We start from the raw sequence: 19,693 nt of genomic DNA on the forward strand, positions 1-19,693 counted from the left end.
CCACCAAAATACATAAGTCTCCAAAAATTGTGGAGCCAACGAGTAAGAAAAGGTTATCATTAAACTTTGAGAACTAGTGTAATAAACAGCCAAATATCTCCTACCTCCCTGAACTTTTAACATTTTCTTTTTCATATTATTTCTTGAATTTTAATCATTTGGAGGCAGAGGGCACAAATTCCAGGTAGTTTACCTGTTATCTTTGAGAAGATGGACCAGTTGGCTTTCATGTATCCTGTTGTGTCCTTGTCCTGGTCCTGGTGGGGTCTCATTAATCTCCTCTTCCATAGCAGAGGTGCTTATATCATCACCTTTATATATACAAGTATTGCCAAATGATACAAAACACAGAGATCTTCAGGGATAAGACAATATAAGACTAATGATGATAAACAAAATTACGTCTTCTGTAGATTAGAACAATAGATTTAAAAGTTTGAACACTAAAGTTTACAACTAACCAATCAAAATTCAATAAAAGTTTTCCAAGTTTTTGAGCCAACGAAAACTTTGGGTATCAGTGTAATTTACAATTCAAAAGTAAAAAACATATGATATTTCTACATTAATCATTATTATGACTAGTTATTGTGCACTTAAATGTAATCGCTTTAAGCATAATCATGAAATAATGCAATGTTTTAACTCAATATGTGAAAACCTAAGTGAGAAATGTTTTCCTTATAATATGCAAAATATTATCAGCTAAGTCCACCAATACAGTAATAGCATTTCGCAATACTAAAATAGCTAATGGAATATTGTAAAATCTTCCTAATTTAAATTGAAGTACCGACAAAGCTGTAATGATTTGAACCTAGTAACGCAACTACAACTCAAATTAAAATTAGAATTGCTGACCTGCAATATTGAAGTAGTTGACAGCTCTATGATCTTGACTATCAGTGCTGTACTGTGACTGGTATCCAGAGTTCATTTCATTATCCTGCATTGTTTCCAAGTTTCTGGTTCGCAGCCGTCCACCTTGACCACCTAGTTGTAATTTATATGTTTATTTACTTATATTAATAGAAGATAACATTTTTTCGTGATCAAAAAAGTTTATACCTACCCAGTTACTCACCTTAAAACTCAGTTCTTACCTATTACACAAATTATGAATATATCTGGCTGTCCTGTCCGTCTGTATATTATGTCCTCTTAGGATAAAGGCCCTAGAGGCTAGGGACAAAACCACTAGTATAAAATAAAGAAACAATCAGCATATTTTGCAAAGAACTTAAGGGTTAAGACAATGAACGATAAATTGAATAACATTCATTCCCCAATATTGACAAACAAAATTATTACATATATAAATTCAAATTACTAGTTTAAAAATTAGAACACTACTATTTTTAACCAACCAATCAAGATTGAGCAAAACTACCCAAAGTGTTTTAGCTAATAAATCAGAGAGCATGAATATATATGAAACTTTGGGTACCTTTGAAAGGAACTATTTACCTTGAATGATATAATTATTAGATGGAAGGCCACCCGGAGCACTGACTCGCCTGGTCTTGTCAATCAGTTTCGCATCAGGAACCTCCTCAGTTCTGAAACAAAGAACATTTATCATAACATAGAGTTATCAACACAGTTTATCTAAGCATGTTGTATTATATTGTATTATATCAAATACACGGTGTTTCATTGTTTAATTTTAACAAATCTTCAGTTAATTAATAAAATAAAAGCATGTAATTTAAATGATTACTTTTTAAGCAGAGCTTCTGGAAGAAAAAAAAAGGAAAAAATTCAAATTGTTGGGTTTGGGTCTTTCACATAATGTCGAGATGCTGTACATATTTTATGTAACAGGAATGTCAAGGCCTATCAACAGCTTAAGTCAAATTTAAGAATAGAAAAGTTTACAGACAAAAAGGCAAGTAGTTAAATATTGGATATCTTATAGGATACATTGGCAAAACATTTTTTCAATATTATTAATCGCTCTTAAGAAAACTAAATATATAGGTACAAAATTTTTTGGATCAAGTCAAGCTGAATATGCCAATGGCAACAAGTAAAACAGAGCGTGCCAATATTCCCCCTAGTCAAGTAGAGTATGCCAATATTCCCCAAAGTCAAGTAGCGTGTGCCAATATTTCATCAAGTAAAGCATAGTATGCCAATAGTTTATCAAAAGTAGAAAAGTTACGAAAATTAGCCTAAAACCATTAATATTTCAAAATAAAAGATCTCACTAATCGATGGACTGTTATGATTCTTCTTTCAATGAAGCTTCTTATTGGTCCTTCAAAATACCATGATTTTGTTACATAATTTTCTTTTTAAAACTTAAATATAAAGGAGATTTTCAGCTCTCTCCTTACCTCAAATGCCCCTAGAGACATCGAGAGTGGGGCGGGGGTGAAGCCGCTAGTATATTTACATAAATTATTTCAAAATTCTAGGAAAAGCATATCTTGATAAGTAAAGCAGAGTATGCCAATATTCCCCCTAGTAAAGCAGAGTATGCCAATATTCCCCCTAGTCAAGTAGAGTATGCCAATATTCCCCCAAGTCAAGTACCGTGTGCCAAAACAGGCTATTGGCATACTCAGCTTGACTTGATCCAATTTTTTCAAATTATTTTCAAGACAAAAGTAATTTCAATAAACATTTCTTTCTTTTCTTTCATTACTTCTTATTTACTTCTTATTTTTTTTCAAAGTACGTATTTTCACACAATAATGTTAACGTCCTTGTTAACATCTCAATCTTGATGTTTATCTAAGCCTTAATCCGTCAATTGCCACAGGGATGTAAGGAATTGTCGGGGTGCGAAAAAGTCATTAGGTACCTACGGAAATGGGATGCTATATCCCATGGATATAGAATAACATTAATGTGTAAACTCAACTAATCCAGGGAAAAGTTGGGTGGGTCAAGGAAAAGGTCTAGAACGGGAATAGAAGCATGGAGAAATCCCACGACATCCGTAATTTAATTGTATGGATCTCATTCTTGGAGACCCCGAAATAAGCAAGGTGGAACGGTCGTTAAGGGTATTATTAGCGAATATTATAGTATTTTATCTTATTGTATGTAATCAATATTCATGCAAAAATCCTATTATAAGCTATGTCATGATTTGGTAAGCGCTGCAAAGACACCTCGCAGTTCAACAACCCTGATGGGTTAAGCCATCCACTCGTGACACAGCTTCTCAGTGTTCATAATCATAAAAATGTAATCTTATATTTAAAATGTATGTGAATATAGGAGCGGACGAAATATTCAATACAGCCCTGAGCTGGTCATACTTAAATTATTATCATGTATAATAAATAAAACTGATAAATTTACTACATTCCTGAAATCCTAACATGTAATAGATAATATATATATATATATATATGCATTCTATTTCAGCCAGAAACCATTATTATTATAAACTGCAATCTATTTCAGGAAGAAAACCTTAGTAAACCATTGCACATAGGGGCAACAAGGGGCAACAATTCACCACCCCCAAATCAAGTTTTAAACATTCTATGAGCATTATCATACCCAATGTACATCAGATTTCAAAGGAATCGTAAAAATACGCTTTTTAAGTAAGCATTCTAATGCATGGAAGTCAAGAAATGCAAAAATTTTCTTACAGAAAAAGGCATACTTTTTGTGTTTCACCAACAATTTTAAAAGCATTATAAAATCTCTTAGAATTAACGTAATTAGACAAAATAACTTCTGATGAGTCATGCATTACATATATTTTGACAGTATAAAAGAAAAAAACACAAATTGAAGAAATAAGTCCTAAATAATTCTAGTTGAAGTCAAGATTTTAGTTTAAATTTGTTTGTTTTTTAATCAACATTTAAAAAGACAGTAAGAGGAAACATGTTTTCGCCGGGTGTCGCCGGCTAAAAAAACGATATTTGATTACCTAAAGACATATTTTAATCGCCAGTACTGGTTTCATTTACCCCCCCGCGCCCCCATAGGGGTTTTTAGCCCGTTTTCTGAACGTGGGTGCAAGAAAAGCTTGTAAGAAAAGGCGTTTAAATGCGCTTTTAAAGTCAAAACTTAAGATATAATTCAAATAAATAAAAGACACAGAAACATAGACATATTGGGAAATATTTATTCTGACTTAGAATTAAAGTTAATAATAAATATTTTCAAGTTCTATTGCACTAAATGATGAAGAGGAGAGGGGGGGGGGCTAAACCTAAATCTAAACCTCTTTATGTTTGATGTTTTAATGTAACTAAATAATCGTTTCTATAGATTATTGCAAATATCAGGGATATAAAGGGATAAGACAAAGGTCAATAAATTGTTGTACATCCCCAATGATAATACACAAAATTACCCCTTGTGTAGATTAAAGTTAGTAGTTAAAACGTTTGAACACACAACTGTAAAACTTTGGGGACTAGTGTTATAAACAGCCTAATGTCCCCTACCTCACTGCGGAAAGGTAAAGTTATTATGCAAATAACGTGAGGTTCTTATAATCATTCTAAATTGGAATTAGCAAGTAGTCTATCTGTCTGTCTATTGGTAATGCTTTGTTTTTAAATTATGTAGTTACAGGGTATTCATGTTTAAAGTCAGCAGTTTTATTTAGAAAGGGAGGGGACTGTTAATTACACTAGTCCCCAAACTTCAAAGTTTTATAATAACGTTTTTATATTCGTTAGCATAAGAACTTTAGGAAATTTAATTGATTTTTTATTGGTTGGTTCATTAAGATGAGTGTCAAAACTTTTCAACCACTAATTGTCATCTACAGACAAATAATTTTGTAATATAATTTATTAAATATGTATCAATATTGGGGATGTACATATTAATCGGTTATTGTTTTGTTCCTTAGATCCCTAGGTGTTAATATATAATACAAAGTAGCTTGATGTCTGTTTGTCTGTCCGCCCATCCCTTAAGATCTCGCTAACCACTAAACTGATTGAATTCTACTCTTCAGGGAATATATCTACTGGTCCTGTGGTTGTTTAAAGATCTTTTTCAAAAATAAAAATCCCCCTCAATTTTTTCATATTTCTATAATTAAGGTCGGTCCGTCCGTACGTCTGGTACAGTTAGCTCTTTTACTTAACTTAAACAGGCTAGAATTGTCCTATCGATCTCAAACTTTTCATGCTGATTTCTACAACAGTTAGGTATGACTTAGAAAGCACAGCAACTCTATAATCGTTACCAGAAAGTCCGTACATCCATTTATAACAAGCTGATTTTTACATTTTTGACAACAAATAATGGTTTTGAATGTTAAAAATATCCTATTCATCTGATTTTTTGAATACTGATTCCTATTTCAATAACGTCTATTGTTATAAGCGAAGCATCTCTATAATCAAGTCCTAAAACGTCAGTATGTCCTTAAACAGTAACATGTATTTAATCAGTTTTAATTACAATTTTGTATAGACATGCATTAATATTCAGTTCTGACACTTCACAAGTGTTAATGTTCGTTTGTCCTTCCATTTTAGAGCTTCGCTTCTTTCATGGATGTTGTCATCCTTGTTTATTTACCTCTTGGGGCAAATCCCCTAGAGGCTAGGGGCGAAGCCGCTACTATACATATAAACAGTAAACAAGAATCATAATATCATTATAAATATAGATATTAGTTAAAAAAAATTTATGTTAATCATGCCCACATTTAAAATGGATTTATTAAACATAAAAATAATCCCCTCCCCTCCTACTGAAATGAATTCCATGACCCCAAATTTGACACTTTGAACACTAAAATCGGACTAAAATTAACCTAGTTACACTTTAAAGGGCCCAAAAAGCTAGTGATAGGGTAGCTGCGCTGATAACCAAAACCCCTAATTAGACATTTTAAACACGAAATTCAAGATAGTTGATGAATAGATAGATGGATAGGTAGATGAATAGATATATGGATAGATAGATGGATAAGTAAATGGATAGACAGATGGATAGATGGATGGATAGATAGAGGGATAGATTAATGGATGCATAAATTGATAGTTGATGGATAAAGAGATGAATAGTTGATGGATAGATAGATGGATCGATATATAGATGTATAGAGAGATGGATAGATAGATGGATAGATAGATGGATAGATAGATGGATAGATAGATGGATAGATAGATGGATAGATAGATGTATAGATAGATGGATAGACAGATGGATAGATATATTGATAGATATATGGATAGATTGATGGATAGATAGATGGATAGATTGATGGATAGATAGACGGATAGGGTAAGGGGGGACTATTTTCGGGAGGGGTTAATCTGGTAATTTTCTATCTACCTTCATAATAATAGGTAGATGAATAGATATATGGATAGATAGATGGATAAGTAAATGGATAGACAGAAAGATAGATGGATGGGTAGATAGAGGGATAGATTGATGGATGGATAAATTGATAGTTGATGGATAAAGAGATGAATAGTTGATGGATCGATATATAGATGGATAGACAGATGGATAGATAGATGGATAGATAGATGGATAGATAGATGGATAGATAGATGGATAGATAGATGGATAGATAGATGGATAGATAGATGGATAGATAGATGGATAGATAGATGGTTAGATAGATGGATAGATAGATGGATAGATAGATGGATAGATAGATGAATAGATAGATGGATAGATAAATGGATAGACAGATGGATAGATATATGGATAGATAGATGGATAGATTGATGGATAGATAGATGGATAGATAGATGGATAGATAGATGGATAGATAGATGGATAGACAGATGGATAGATAGATGGATAGATAGATGGATAGACAGATGGATAGATAGATGGATAGATAGATGGATAGATAGATGGATAGATAGATGGATAGATAGATGGATAGATAGATGGATAGATAGATGGATAGATAGATGGATAGATAGATGGATAGATAGATGGATAAATAGATGGATAGATAGATGGATAGATAGATGGATAGATAGATGGATAGATAGATGGATAGATGGATAGATAGATGGATAGATAGATGGATAGATAGATGGATAGATAGATGGATAGATAGATGGATAGATAGATGGATAGATAGATGGATAGATAGATGGATAGACAGATGGATATATATATGGATAGATAGATGGATAGATTGATAGATAGATATATGGATAGGGTAAGGGGGGGCTATTTTCGGGAGGGGTTAATCTGGTAATTTTCTATCTACCTTCATAAAATGACCTTTATCTCCATGTTCCATTCAAATGACAGAAAAAAACAAATAAAAATAAACGCAAATTTGTTTGTTGTTGAATTACCTACAAAAAAGTATAAAATGAAATTTTTGTGAGATGACTTTTAAGGGTACTAAATAATTAAATCCCCTTTTTGGTTGATTTGCCCCAATGTGCATTGTAAAACTTAATCAGTAACTCGCCCTAATTGTATGCACCTTAGGAAAATAAATCTTATCTTATCTTATCTATAAAAAAAAAGAAGATTTGTCTATTAAACATGAATCTGCTCATGATTGATGACTCTCTCAAGGTCGAGTCAATGTTCACAAACAAAGTTAAGAAAAAATAAAATGCAAAATAATAACTTACTGTAAAGCATAGAATCCATCAAATTTTGTGTTATAGCCATCTTCAAACGGATCAGGCCTAAAAAAGGACATTTGTTATGACTGTTTAATGAAAGAAAAGTAATGTTCTAATTTCAAAATATTTCCTTATATAAAAGTAAAAGAATTTCTTTCTGTGTTCTCTTTGGTTCTCTTTTACAGTGAAGCTTCTCACAGGTCAAGGAAAAGTTTAAAACTACCTTCAACCCCCCCCCCCCCACCTTAAAAGTAATTTATTATCTTGATGGTGTAAGGAACAGAGTCCACACTTTTCAACCAATAACTTCAATTTACTTAATGTGTAATTTTGTGATAAGAATATTCTTTACCTTCTAATATACTCAGAAGCCTTAAAGTCATTGGAGTCCATTCCAGCCGGCATCTGCTGCTGGTTTTGTGGAGGCTGAATAACTGAATGCTTCACAGAGGATTGCCTCTCTATATCTTCAAGTTTTACTGAAAAAGTAATGGATATAGGATATACGAGGATATATTATTGACAAAGGAAAATTTCGTCAATTTAGTTTGCCAATATGGGCCTCATTTATTCCCCAGGAGAGGAAATGATGGGTTAAAGGGGATGGACAGGGGGAACCGTTATTACAACCAGCTACAAGTTTCACTTTATAAGAGTTCTTGATAATTTAGTGTAAGATCCAAGTAATAAAAAATCCCATAAATCTTTGTCTTAGGAGTTGTTTATTTAAGAAAAAATCAATAAAAATGGAGAAACAAGACAAACATCTAAAGAAAACAAACCTGTACTAGGTTTATACTCTAGCTGATGCTTGTTCATGTTGTTGGATAATGCCAAGGTGGGTTGTTGCTTCTGTTCATCCATCATTTGTTGCTGTTCTGTGATTTGTTTCAATAGTAGGTTAGATCCTGCCTGCTGGCGCATGTACAGCTCTTCTTGGCTCTAATCAAATAAAAATCATCATTTATTATATAAAAATGGTAGCCGTGCTAGAACATAATATTCTTTTCAAACCCTATCTTCTAAAAAAAATTTAACCAAATCTATTTTTAGGTAGGTAGGTAGTTAACCAACCTTTCCCTCAAGAATTTATGTTTTTGTTAAATTACTCAGGGGCATTCTATGTTGATGATTCACATTTAATTTGAAATTTTTTTCCATCAGTTTACTGGGTAAGTGGGGGTTGTACAACATATGTTTATGAGGGTACAAAAAGATTAAACAAAGGGAGGGGGGGGGGGGTAAATTGGAAAAATAGAATATTTTTGATGGGGTTAATACCCACTCCCGTGAATAAACGCCAGTTTCGAGAAAGAGGGTGTAATATCTCCATTATATTCATCTCCAATTCGCCCCTTATTTAGATAATGATAAGTAGATGATCATCAAAAATATTTTAATGATGTTTTTCCTGATATTGTTGTTGTTGTTGATTTTGTGTTATTTGTTGTTCATGTTGTACTTGAGATTGTTGTTCTATCAGCTGTTGTTTATTCTGTTGTTGTGCCAGCCTCTCTTTCTCCCGCTTCAGCTGTTGCTCTTCCTCGTGCTGCTTCACAGCTGCTGACCACAGCTTTCCTGAACAAAGAAACTCTTTAAGTAACAAACAATGGGTGTCCCATAGTGTAGTGGTTAGCGCACTACGCTGTGGTTGGGAGAAACCGAGTTCAAGTCCCCACATAGACATTGCACTTGGTTGACAAATGCTGTCGCAATTTGTCAGATTATGATCACGCAACCTTCCCTGAGATGCCCTAAGGTTGTATGGAGGGGGATTTGTAGGAAGTTATGATTCTACCAATCAAGCAACTTTAACCATGCTTTCCCTCGTCCATGCTCCTCGAATGAGAGTGCCATTAACTAGGGTGGCTTAATATGGAACACCTGCCAAAACTCTAGGCCAGGGTGATGTAATAATTGAGTAGCTTCCACGAGAATTGCGGGTCAGCTTGTAATGTAACACATAATACAATCAGCTGTGCGCGAAGCTTACCAATCTAAGATTGGCCAAAAGATTCTCACTTCCAGTCTCCTTGTGCATCTGAGTCCTAACTTCAGAGAATCAGGGCTACAACAACAACAAAGTAACAAACAAAATATTTCATCTGGCATCGATTACCTACATCTATTACAATTAAGATATTAAGTGTCACATTTTGAAACCAATAAAACCAGGGAGGAACGGGACATTGGACTGTAAATTGTACTACGGCTCAAACTTTTAAGATCACGTTCTCCCATTAGTTTGGATACTTCTATAAAATCTTGATTGTTTGGTTCAAACTTGTTCCTTTGTGTTGGTTTTAAAAGACACTTCAGCCACCCCTCCCTCCTCTCTCTTTCTTAAAAGAAAATACAGATAATATGTTACAAAGGTAAATAAATAATAATTACCTCTTTTAAAACCATTAACTGGCTTGGAATTTGCCTCCATTTGCTTTCTCTGACTAGCACTCACACCTTTTCCTGATATATTTTCACCTGACATAGAACAAAATACTTATGTTATAAAATTAGGATTAGCATTAGAAATTCGAATCGGACTTATCATATAAATTTAATTCGCCTTGTTATAAAGATGAGTGTTTATTTTAATTTAGTTTTAATCTTATTAGATAACAAAAAAGCCTGTGTAATCCTCTATTGTTTGATTTACCTTTATTTTGCATTTTGGATGGATTCATAACTAGGACGGGGGTGCTGCAGCCACTCAACGATCCACTTGTAGAGTAGGAACGATGCCTGCATAAAGTATTTAATTTTAGGAATATGATAAGAAACATTTTATTTTCGAATGAATGTCTGTATTTTGTTCTGGAAGTCCTAACTGCTCTGGGACAAGGCATTCCCCTCTACTCTTAATATCAATGTTACATATCTGACAAACCAGCAGCAGTAGGTACAACGTTTACCGTTTTAGTTATGGGCCGAGACTCAAACCCATCGTCTCCCCAACGTCGATTAAATAGTGACTAAACAAATGACAAAAATGGAAAATTGTTGTATGGATTTGTTAATTGTCCTTACATATGACAAAAGTAACAGGATGTCAGTCTGTCTGTGTGTAACGTTAGATCACAACCAATGAACCGATTTGGTACTAGGTCCAGGAAAGTAACTATGCTGGGAAAGATTACCTCCAACATACCAAGAGAAATCACTACTAAAAAAAATACCGCCTAAATTTATTTTTTACTTTTTCTTTTTAAAACCAAAACTTGGGACGTAACATCTTGTTTTACATAAAAAAAAGAGGTGTTACATCCAAGACTTATGATAACCTGGCATCCCTGGCGAAGCTGGTTGAAGGTTGTTGCGAGGAATTGGATGAAGAACACAAACTTTCAGCAAACACGTCAATATCTTTCACATCTGGCAACGGTAGGGACAGGGTATCCTAGATATTATCAATATTAGGGTTGGCAATCCGAATCCGGGATCCGGAATCCGCCCAATTTTTGGTCAATTTTGGAATCCGAATCCGGAATCAGTTTTTTAATAGCGGATTCGGATTCTTAATTGATAGGCTAAAATTAGCGTCTTGAGTTTTTACTTTCAACTCCCCCTTTTTGAAGGCAAAAATTATCATCATTATATATAAAATCTTTTAGAATCTGGTTCTATTCTCGGAAGTGAATTATAGAGAACTAGCGGATACGCCCCTAGAGGCCTCTAGGGGAAGTCTACCATTCTATAATTCTATTGAAAGAAAACTTTTTGGGGGGAGGGGGAAATTTTTCTAGGGGTGATTTTTCTTGGGATGGTGGACACACCCTTCCCCAAAATAGTTAAAACCCTTCCTTGGGTCTATAAGAAGCTACTCTGTAAAGGAGACCCATTTCGGTTCAGCGGTTAGCGAGATCCTTCGGTACAGACAGACATCCTAGCCTGTTACTTTATAATAAGGACTAGCGGCTACGCCCCTAGAGGCCTCTAGTGGCACTTTAAATGTTTTTTTTATATCTAAAATATGGCTATTTTACGTTTGACGTTTATTTTTCGTTGAACTCTCTTTCTAAAATCGATAAATTTAAAAAAAATTAATTTCTCTAGGGAGGGTGGTGGTACCCTCCCCCAAAATAGTTATAAACCTTCAAGGGACATGTGAGAATCTACCCTGTTAAGGAGAACCCGATCGGTTCAGCGGTTAGCGAGATCCTTCGGTACAAACATACAAACACACACACAAACACACAGACAAACATCCTGTTACTTTATTATAAGGATAAAAAGAACATTAATTTTTAGGACATATGTAGCACTTAAATTTTTTAATTTAAAAAAAAACATTTTAAAATATTGCTAGAATCCGGAATCCGAATCCGGAATTCGCCAAAAATAAGAATCCGAAATCCGCAGGAATCCGCCATTTTTTGGACGGATTCTTGTAAGAATCCGAATCAGGTCCAAAAATTTGACGGATTGCCATCCCTAATCAATAAATCATTTCTGCATCTTGTCTTAATAATGGGAGCTTTCCCTCCAAGTGTCTGTTGAGCACTGATACCTCCAAAGCAATATTTTTTATAATAGCCCCTCCATCCTCTTAATTTCAATTTATCCTTATAATAAAGTAACAGGATGTTTGTGTGTTTGTATGTTTCTACCGAAGGATCTCGCTAACCGCTGAACCGATCGGGTTCTTTTTAATAGGGTAGCTTCTCATAGGTTCTGGGAAGGTTTATAACTATTTTCTTGGGGGGTGGGACACCCTCAACCCCCCCAAAAAATGAAAAATCCCCCCCCAAAAAAAAATTCCCCCCCCCCAAATTTTTTTTTTTTCAAGTGCTCCTAGAGGCCTCTACGGGCGTAGCCGCTAGTTTTAAAATAAAGGGAGTGAAAAAGGTTTCTATGCTCAACAAGGCACTTTGAGGGAAAAGACACAATAATGACTCACAAAAAATAGAACTTTGTTTTAATCTTCCTCAATATATCAATTCAAACTTTTTTTTATAATATTTAAAGTAATTTTAAGGCATATAACCTGATCTGGTGTTAAAGATTTTCCTCTGAAAAATTGGTCTCCATCTGGTAACTTTGATGTCAACCAATCCTAAAGAAAATATCTATATGAATATATACTGAGGTAATATATCTTTGTTTGTTCAGCTCATAATGATTCCTGTAACAGTTTAGGTAACCAATATTTTTTTATATTTTAAGTAAGGTTCATATTTGACTTAAACCAGTTAATCAATTTTCAGGTAATTGTCATAATCCATCCTCCAAAATGCTTGACAATCAAAATTATGTTGATTAAGTATTTGATTTCTTCTGGAAAATTAAAACATAAAAATCAATTAATGGAAGTGTTACATTATGATAAATCTGCGGGTTAAAATCAAGACCAACCTGCAGTGGAGCTAAAGGATCCAGGTCCATGAGTTCTTCAATGTTGGCTTGGAACTGGCAATTCGGTGGCAGAAGGTCAGTCCCGGACAGGTCGCTGTTATCATGCGTTTTACTCTAAATATGATCCAATAAAGAGATTGCTTTAACAAGATTAGTATACATGAAAAAAAGATGTCTTTCTGAAATCAAAAAAAGATTTCTGTCCTTTCGTGAATTTCTAGAAATAATGAAGCTAACATACATCCTACTACTTTGGCAAAGCATGAAGCGAAAAAAAAATGTTTTAGTCGAAAAAAATCTAAATCTTATTAAGATATGGTAAAGCAGAAGAGCAAAGCACAATAAAAAGTGTGAAACACATGTAAAACACACCGACAAACTTATTAGTAGAAGAAGTAAAAACTATATGCCTATGTAAAAAAAAGTATTTTTAAAAGCCAATTAACAACCTAATTTAAGAAATATAAAAACCTTACATGTGATCCAAGAGAATTGAACAGAGCATCCACAAAGAAATCTGCATCAGTAATCATAGCTTCTAGATCAGCATCATCCTAAATAAATAACTTGGAAATAGCATCATAATCAGGCAGGGAGGTGACATTGGACTGTAAATTACACCAGTACCCAAAGTTTCGTCACAAAAATATCATATTCGATAGCTGTTGGGTACTTTTATTGAATTTTGATTTGTTTGTTCCAAAGTTGTATTGTCTAATTTGTTAACTTAAAATCTAAATATACAATATGGGCTATTTTGTATGTCACTATTAGGGGTTATAAATCTTCCCAGGACATATGAGACGCTACAAAGAAAAGGAGAACCATATCGGTTCAAAGTTTAGCGAGATCCCTCGTTACAAATATACAGACATATAAACAGACAAAAAGCCTATCCAAATACCGGCCACAATACCAATTTCCCCGAGTTCATGACCTATTCTGGTAGTTAAAATTCAGGAAGAATATTTAATTAAAATTATTGAAACACAACATAATCGCTATATAGGTATAGATTATAAATATTTACATATACAATAGGCATTAAGTTATGAAATTATTTATAAAATGCATCATGAATTCAACGCATGCTTTTTCGTTATTAAAAATGTAATTTTCAATCATAACAGTATAAATATTTGATAACCTATTTTTTGACAATAAAGTAAACAAACATAAAAATATGACGAAATATATTTATGATTTTATTGATTGATTGATTAGCCATAGTCTCTTAGGGTTTGGACCTAAGTAGTCATGGAGTAGGCTGAGACACTTTTGTATAGCCACTAGGGCTATCAAGCTCCACGTTCAAGCACATTATGACTTGACCCGCTATCTCATGAGAGCTACTCATTATTACCTCACCCTCGCCGAGTGTGGCAGGTGTCCCAAATTAAGTCACCGTAATGAATGACGCTCTCCGCAGAGGAGCTTGGGATAAGGGTAGTACTGATATTATGTACTTGACTATTAAGTATCCAAACTTACTCAATAATCCCCTTCTTACACAACCAGGGGAAGTTGCGTGAATGTATTCAACTGAGAAATTCGAGTTGCCACATGGGCTGGGGACTCGAACTCTCATCACCGTAACTCAGTGATTTTATAAACCTAGGTACCTTATAAACAAGTTGCATTGTGGACAATGAAAAAAAATCTGTGAAAATCTTTACATTTTTAAAAACAAATATAATAGCTATACACATTACACACATTTAAACAGCCATATAGGGATTTGATAAATACATAAGTCTCGATCTTAAATAGGGGTGCTGACATATACTAAAAATGTAATTTTATCTAATAAATGATAAACCTTTGTTCCATATTGATAAAGAGTATTGGTGACATCCATGAAATGATCCCCCGCCAGTTGATGATGTGCTGCGGTTGTGGTGACACAGGTCTCGTGCTGTTGCTTGTAGAAAATCCGCCACCGCTTGTATTCAGCTGTTACTGTAGCCAACTTTCGTTTCCAATATTTTCCCTCTAAACAAAAAGTTACCAGTGTATTCATCCAGGGAACTAAGGGGATAAGACAATGGCCGATAAATTGATGTACAATGTACATCTCAAATAATGATGCACAAAATTACCCATCTGTAGATTAAAATTAGTATTTGCTCGTTTGAACACTCAACTTAATGAAATAACCAATCAAAATTCACTTAAGTCTTCAAAGTTGTAAAGCCAACGAATAAGAAACCGTTATTATAAAAACTTTGAGGACTAGTATAATAAAAAGACCATTGTTCCCTCTCTCTCTGATACCTATTCATCATTATTTCGCATAGGTTTATTCTTGTTTTATATTTAAAAAAAAAACAATAAATATAGATATATAGATAGAATATAGATCCCTAATCAATAAATTGAACCAATAAGAACACAGAAAGAAAAAAAACAATCCGGTAATATTATTACTTAGGTACACATTTTAGTACGAAAAAGGTAGGTATAGTTATCTTTATTTTCATAATAATTTTGTATTATTGGAATGAATTATAATTTACTTAATATGAACAAAAAATATTGATCTGCTATAGATTCCTTTTCAAGTTGGACGGATTATTATGTCTGAGTCCATCTAGGATAAAAAAAATCTATTAAAGCTACAAACCTAGAATGGCACCAGCTTCAGTCTTGTTATGATTATCAATTTCCAGAGGATTGGCAAAGGCACACACAAGCTTCCTATGGCCTGCAATCAAAGATGATTAAATATTAAAACTAGGGATCTAAAGGGAGAGATAATGGCCTATAAATTGATGTACTGTACATCCCCAATAATGATATTGATACACAAAATTACTACAATTAGATGTTGAAACATGTGGACATTTAACTCAATGAACCAATCAATAAAAATTTTAAAAAGTATCCAAGCTAACGCATAAGAAAGCGTTATTATAAAACTTTGGGGACTAATGTATTAAACAGCCCAATGTCTCCTCCCTCCCTGTATTAGACCTAACTTATAATACCTATTTTTCGCCAATAAGCTGTCAAGTACCCTTACAACTCAACACTAGAGTAATATTTTTTCTTTTAAGAATAAAAAGATGAAAATATATCTAAACGAAGGGAGGTCCTTTCTTTAGTAGGTAAAACAAATAATACTAATGAAAATATAGGTGACCTTTGATGAACTGCATGTGCCAGCATCTCCAGATTACATTGTTCAATCGAATCTTATCCTTCCATCTCAACTTCATCCCCCGGAATCTGTTCCATTTTGGAGAGGTCAACTTCTGACGGTATGCTGCAATAACAAGATATTAAAAATTGAAAAGTAATTAGATTTAATGGCCATTGTCCTATCCGCGTATCTCTAGATATCCTAGAAAGATATTATCGGCTTGTTATGTTATGGGCAATTCAAAAAAAGAAACATATTGCATTTTTATTTTCACGACTATAAAGAATGAAAACCTAGTTAAGAAATATACATCTTTATTGAATTCCCTTTCATACATGCATTAGTTGGGTTTTCGCAAACCAAATGAAACACAACTTTTGTCCCCCTTGTGAAGGGCAACCCAAGTGAAACCCAACTTGAAAAGTAATATATATAATGTAAGTGAATCCCTTTACATAAAGATGTTAGGTAGTAAGTTTGATAAAGCAGCGAAGGACCCTTAGATTTTTTTTAACTTTCCCTAACAAAAGCAAATTTTAATCTTTACATTGACCTAAGTATATCAGGTTTCCCATTCTAATTCAATCTACACGGAATTTAAAAACTTTGTATTTACCCTAGAAATTATATCACTAAAATAAAATATTCATAACAATTTTAAAAGCATATAAAAGCTCACCTATTGACATGCATTTGAAGAGTTTATTGAGCGAAGCATCTATGAGATTATTTGAATAAATATTCGAAGAGTTTAAAAACCGTACTAAAGGCCTAAAAGCAAAAATATAAATAAGATTATTGATTATTTAGTAGTTATTTTTCAGTGTGGATTCGAAACCTATTAATGTCCGCTGGATTAAAACCTGTTCTCAGCCATACTAAAAATCATGTTTAGCATACTATTACAGACAATTTTCCTCGAGTATCAAAATAAAAATTATAAGATTAAAACCAGTTTGTTAGCACCGATGGACCGAGGGAAATTAATAGCTCCGCTAAATACAAGTCAAACTTACTGGAAATGATTTTGAACAATTTCTTCTTCCGTCATAATATCATTTGTAATATCTGCGTTTGAGCCCTCTTCAGGTACCTTAATATAATAAAAATAAAAAATATATGGTTGGGGAAAAAAATAAAAAAAAGAAAGAAGAAATGAAAACATTTTTGACAAAAAAATATGTATGAGGGGGGATAAAATAAATAAAATATAGAGTTCTTTAAATATTTTCTATTTTCCTCCCCTCCTTGTTGGGAGGGGGGGGGGAGAGAATAAAAAAATTTGTATGCAGGGGAAAAAAAGAATCTTGTGCACAGGGTTTCGGATCCGGATCCGCAAGGATCCGCATATTTTCGAGTCCAAGGATCCGGATCCGGATCCTTGGACTCAAAAAAATGCGGAAAAAATCGAAAAATCTACCTAAATTTATATAAAATCTCAGACATTCTCTTGATGAGAGCCAATCTTTAAGGTTTAGGGTCAGACTTGAAAATTAAAAGTATTTTTGACTTCGAATTAAAGAATAAATATTTTTTGAAAAGTTTGGTGATTTTATTTTTATTGTCAAGGATCCGTAACCGGATCCGGTAGGATCCGGATCCGCACTGACCAAATTTGGAGGATCCGGATCCGCAAAAAATCAATGCGGATCCGAAACCCTGCTTGTGCAGAATAATACACCCCTGCCAGATTTTCAGGTATTCTAATAAGTGATGCTCGCAGCATTGGCTAAAATAACTATACCCCCATCAAACCACTTTAGTCCAACCCCTCCCTTCCTATTGGATGAATAAACTGACCAATAAATGAGGTCCATATTAGCAAGCTAAAATGACGACAAATTTTCCCATGTCAATATATCCACGTATTATATCATATATTCATTCTTCATTTAATGTCAAACTTTGTCAAGTCAAACAAGTCATATTACAAATACAATGAATTATCATGCCTTAATAGAAATCCCCTCCCCCGACAAGCAACGATAATAACAAGAAGTTGCATAATACTAACCGGCACAGCAATATTTTCTTCGTCATCTTGAGCCTCGGCCTCAAAATTTGATATCATAAAATGACCAGAATGTATGGCCTCCTTATGTCGCACTACAGCCATTGTAAATTTATTTTTTTCAACTAGTTTTTAATTAACTAAAGTGCAGCTAATCTTTTGAAAATTTCTAAATGTAAATTTTAAAAACATAAATCTGAAAAATAAAGCTACACATTAATTATACAAATCATAAAATTTTAACAATGAATTAAGAGACAAAAGTGGAAAACAATCATAAATTGAGAACAAAATATTGAAAGGTTAAAACAATTTTTACAATAACAAATAAGGACATCAAAACAATGGATTTAATTTTGTTGGTATAACTGGATGTTGTACAATACATTTTTAAAGGATATTAAACTTTTCATATTTTAATATGATTGGCTGGTTTTGTTACCAACCTATTACAATTTTTTATGACTAATTTACATTGACTAATTAAGAAAACATATAAAATCTAAATTAATTACAATTAACTAAAAATGCAACTAAAGAGTGACAAATAAAAAAATGCCTAAAAATGATGTAAAAAGCAATGGGTATTTGAAGTTTAAAATTTGTCCAAAAATTATTGTAAAAAAGAAAATTAATAGGCAATGCATTGCTTTTCATAAGTTATCTTAAATTATATAATAATATAGAAAATCAAATACTGAAACGTAGTCCTAAAATTAGAATACAAGTAGTTTTACTCCTAGTCTCTATGGAACAGTAATTTTCTCCCAACCCCCCTCCCCTACAAAATATTTTCGTTTGGTTTTATTTTCTTTGTTGGCCAATTATTTTGAATGGGATGAGAAAATCTTCCCCCTCCCTATGATAATCTTGTACATACCTTTATGGAAAATAAAGTTCCAACAGTTTACAAGATCTTACGTAACAAACCCACAAATATAAATAAATTAAAATATAGCATTTTAATTATGCAATTTTTGGTAAATAGGATTAGAGTTAAAATAGTATGCTTTAGTAATACATTTGCGGTTCTATATAACAATTTAATTCATCTGATACTCTATATTGACAAAATCAAACACTAAAAATTAGAAAAAGAAATTAAATAAATTTTTTCACATGCACATTTTAAGTTAACACAAAAGTATGGGAAAAACTTACACTCACGAGAAAATTGATAACAAATGCTAAAAGAAACTAAGATGCAGGGATCTAAAGGGATAAGACAATGGCCGATAAATTGATGTATCATATACCAAATTACCCCTTCTGCAGATTATGATTATTGGTTAAACGTTTGGACACCTTACTTAATGAACCAACCAATCAAAATTCAGTACCCAAAGTTGTTAGGCTAACGAATTAGAAAACTTTATCATAAAACTTTTAGGACTAGTGTAATAAACTGCCCACTGTCCCCTCCCTCCCTAGCTAGGTAAAAACTAAAGATGTCTGCATAAGGGATTATAATATATTAACTTTAAGAGCTGCACATAATTTACAAATAATAATTTGGGGTAACAAACAAGGATTAAAATGTCCATCATAGGCAAGTTTTCAGTGATCTCATAATACTTACTGAATGGCGTCGAAACCGATTATATATCCGCTGGTTTAGAACCGGTTCCCAGC

The 19,693-nt window shown here is 33.2% G+C and overlaps 1 protein-coding gene across 1 annotated transcript in view; it reads right to left on the reverse strand.

Annotated features, from left to right (window-relative positions):
• The window catches only part of Mondo (MLX interacting protein mondo), a 372,455-nt gene that overhangs the window by 6,953 nt on the left and 345,809 nt on the right, over positions 1-19,693 (reverse strand). The window contains exons 2-20 of the mRNA XM_080163832.1: positions 18,065-18,255; positions 17,067-17,143; positions 16,730-16,821; positions 16,051-16,173; positions 15,532-15,612; positions 14,728-14,900; positions 13,385-13,462; positions 12,909-13,022; positions 12,541-12,609; positions 10,838-10,953; positions 10,213-10,298; positions 9,951-10,037; positions 8,968-9,134; positions 8,339-8,498; positions 7,909-8,035; positions 7,563-7,619; positions 1,468-1,559; positions 862-993; positions 194-311 (exon numbers count right to left, since the gene is read on the reverse strand). Coding sequence (XP_080019958.1) covers positions 194-311; positions 862-993; positions 1,468-1,559; positions 7,563-7,619; positions 7,909-8,035; positions 8,339-8,498; positions 8,968-9,134; positions 9,951-10,037; positions 10,213-10,298; positions 10,838-10,953; positions 12,541-12,609; positions 12,909-13,022; positions 13,385-13,462; positions 14,728-14,900; positions 15,532-15,612; positions 16,051-16,173; positions 16,730-16,821; positions 17,067-17,143; positions 18,065-18,166 — 2,051 coding nt within the window. The 5' untranslated portion in view covers positions 18,167-18,255. The remainder of the gene's footprint in view (positions 1-193; positions 312-861; positions 994-1,467; positions 1,560-7,562; positions 7,620-7,908; positions 8,036-8,338; positions 8,499-8,967; positions 9,135-9,950; positions 10,038-10,212; positions 10,299-10,837; positions 10,954-12,540; positions 12,610-12,908; positions 13,023-13,384; positions 13,463-14,727; positions 14,901-15,531; positions 15,613-16,050; positions 16,174-16,729; positions 16,822-17,066; positions 17,144-18,064; positions 18,256-19,693) is intronic.

The sequence above is a fragment of the Acartia tonsa genome, chromosome 6 (assembly GCF_053477335.1).
Source record: "Acartia tonsa isolate MP-2025a chromosome 6, ASM5347733v1, whole genome shotgun sequence".
In the NCBI taxonomy this organism is placed as follows: domain Eukaryota; kingdom Metazoa; phylum Arthropoda; class Copepoda; order Calanoida; family Acartiidae; genus Acartia; species Acartia tonsa.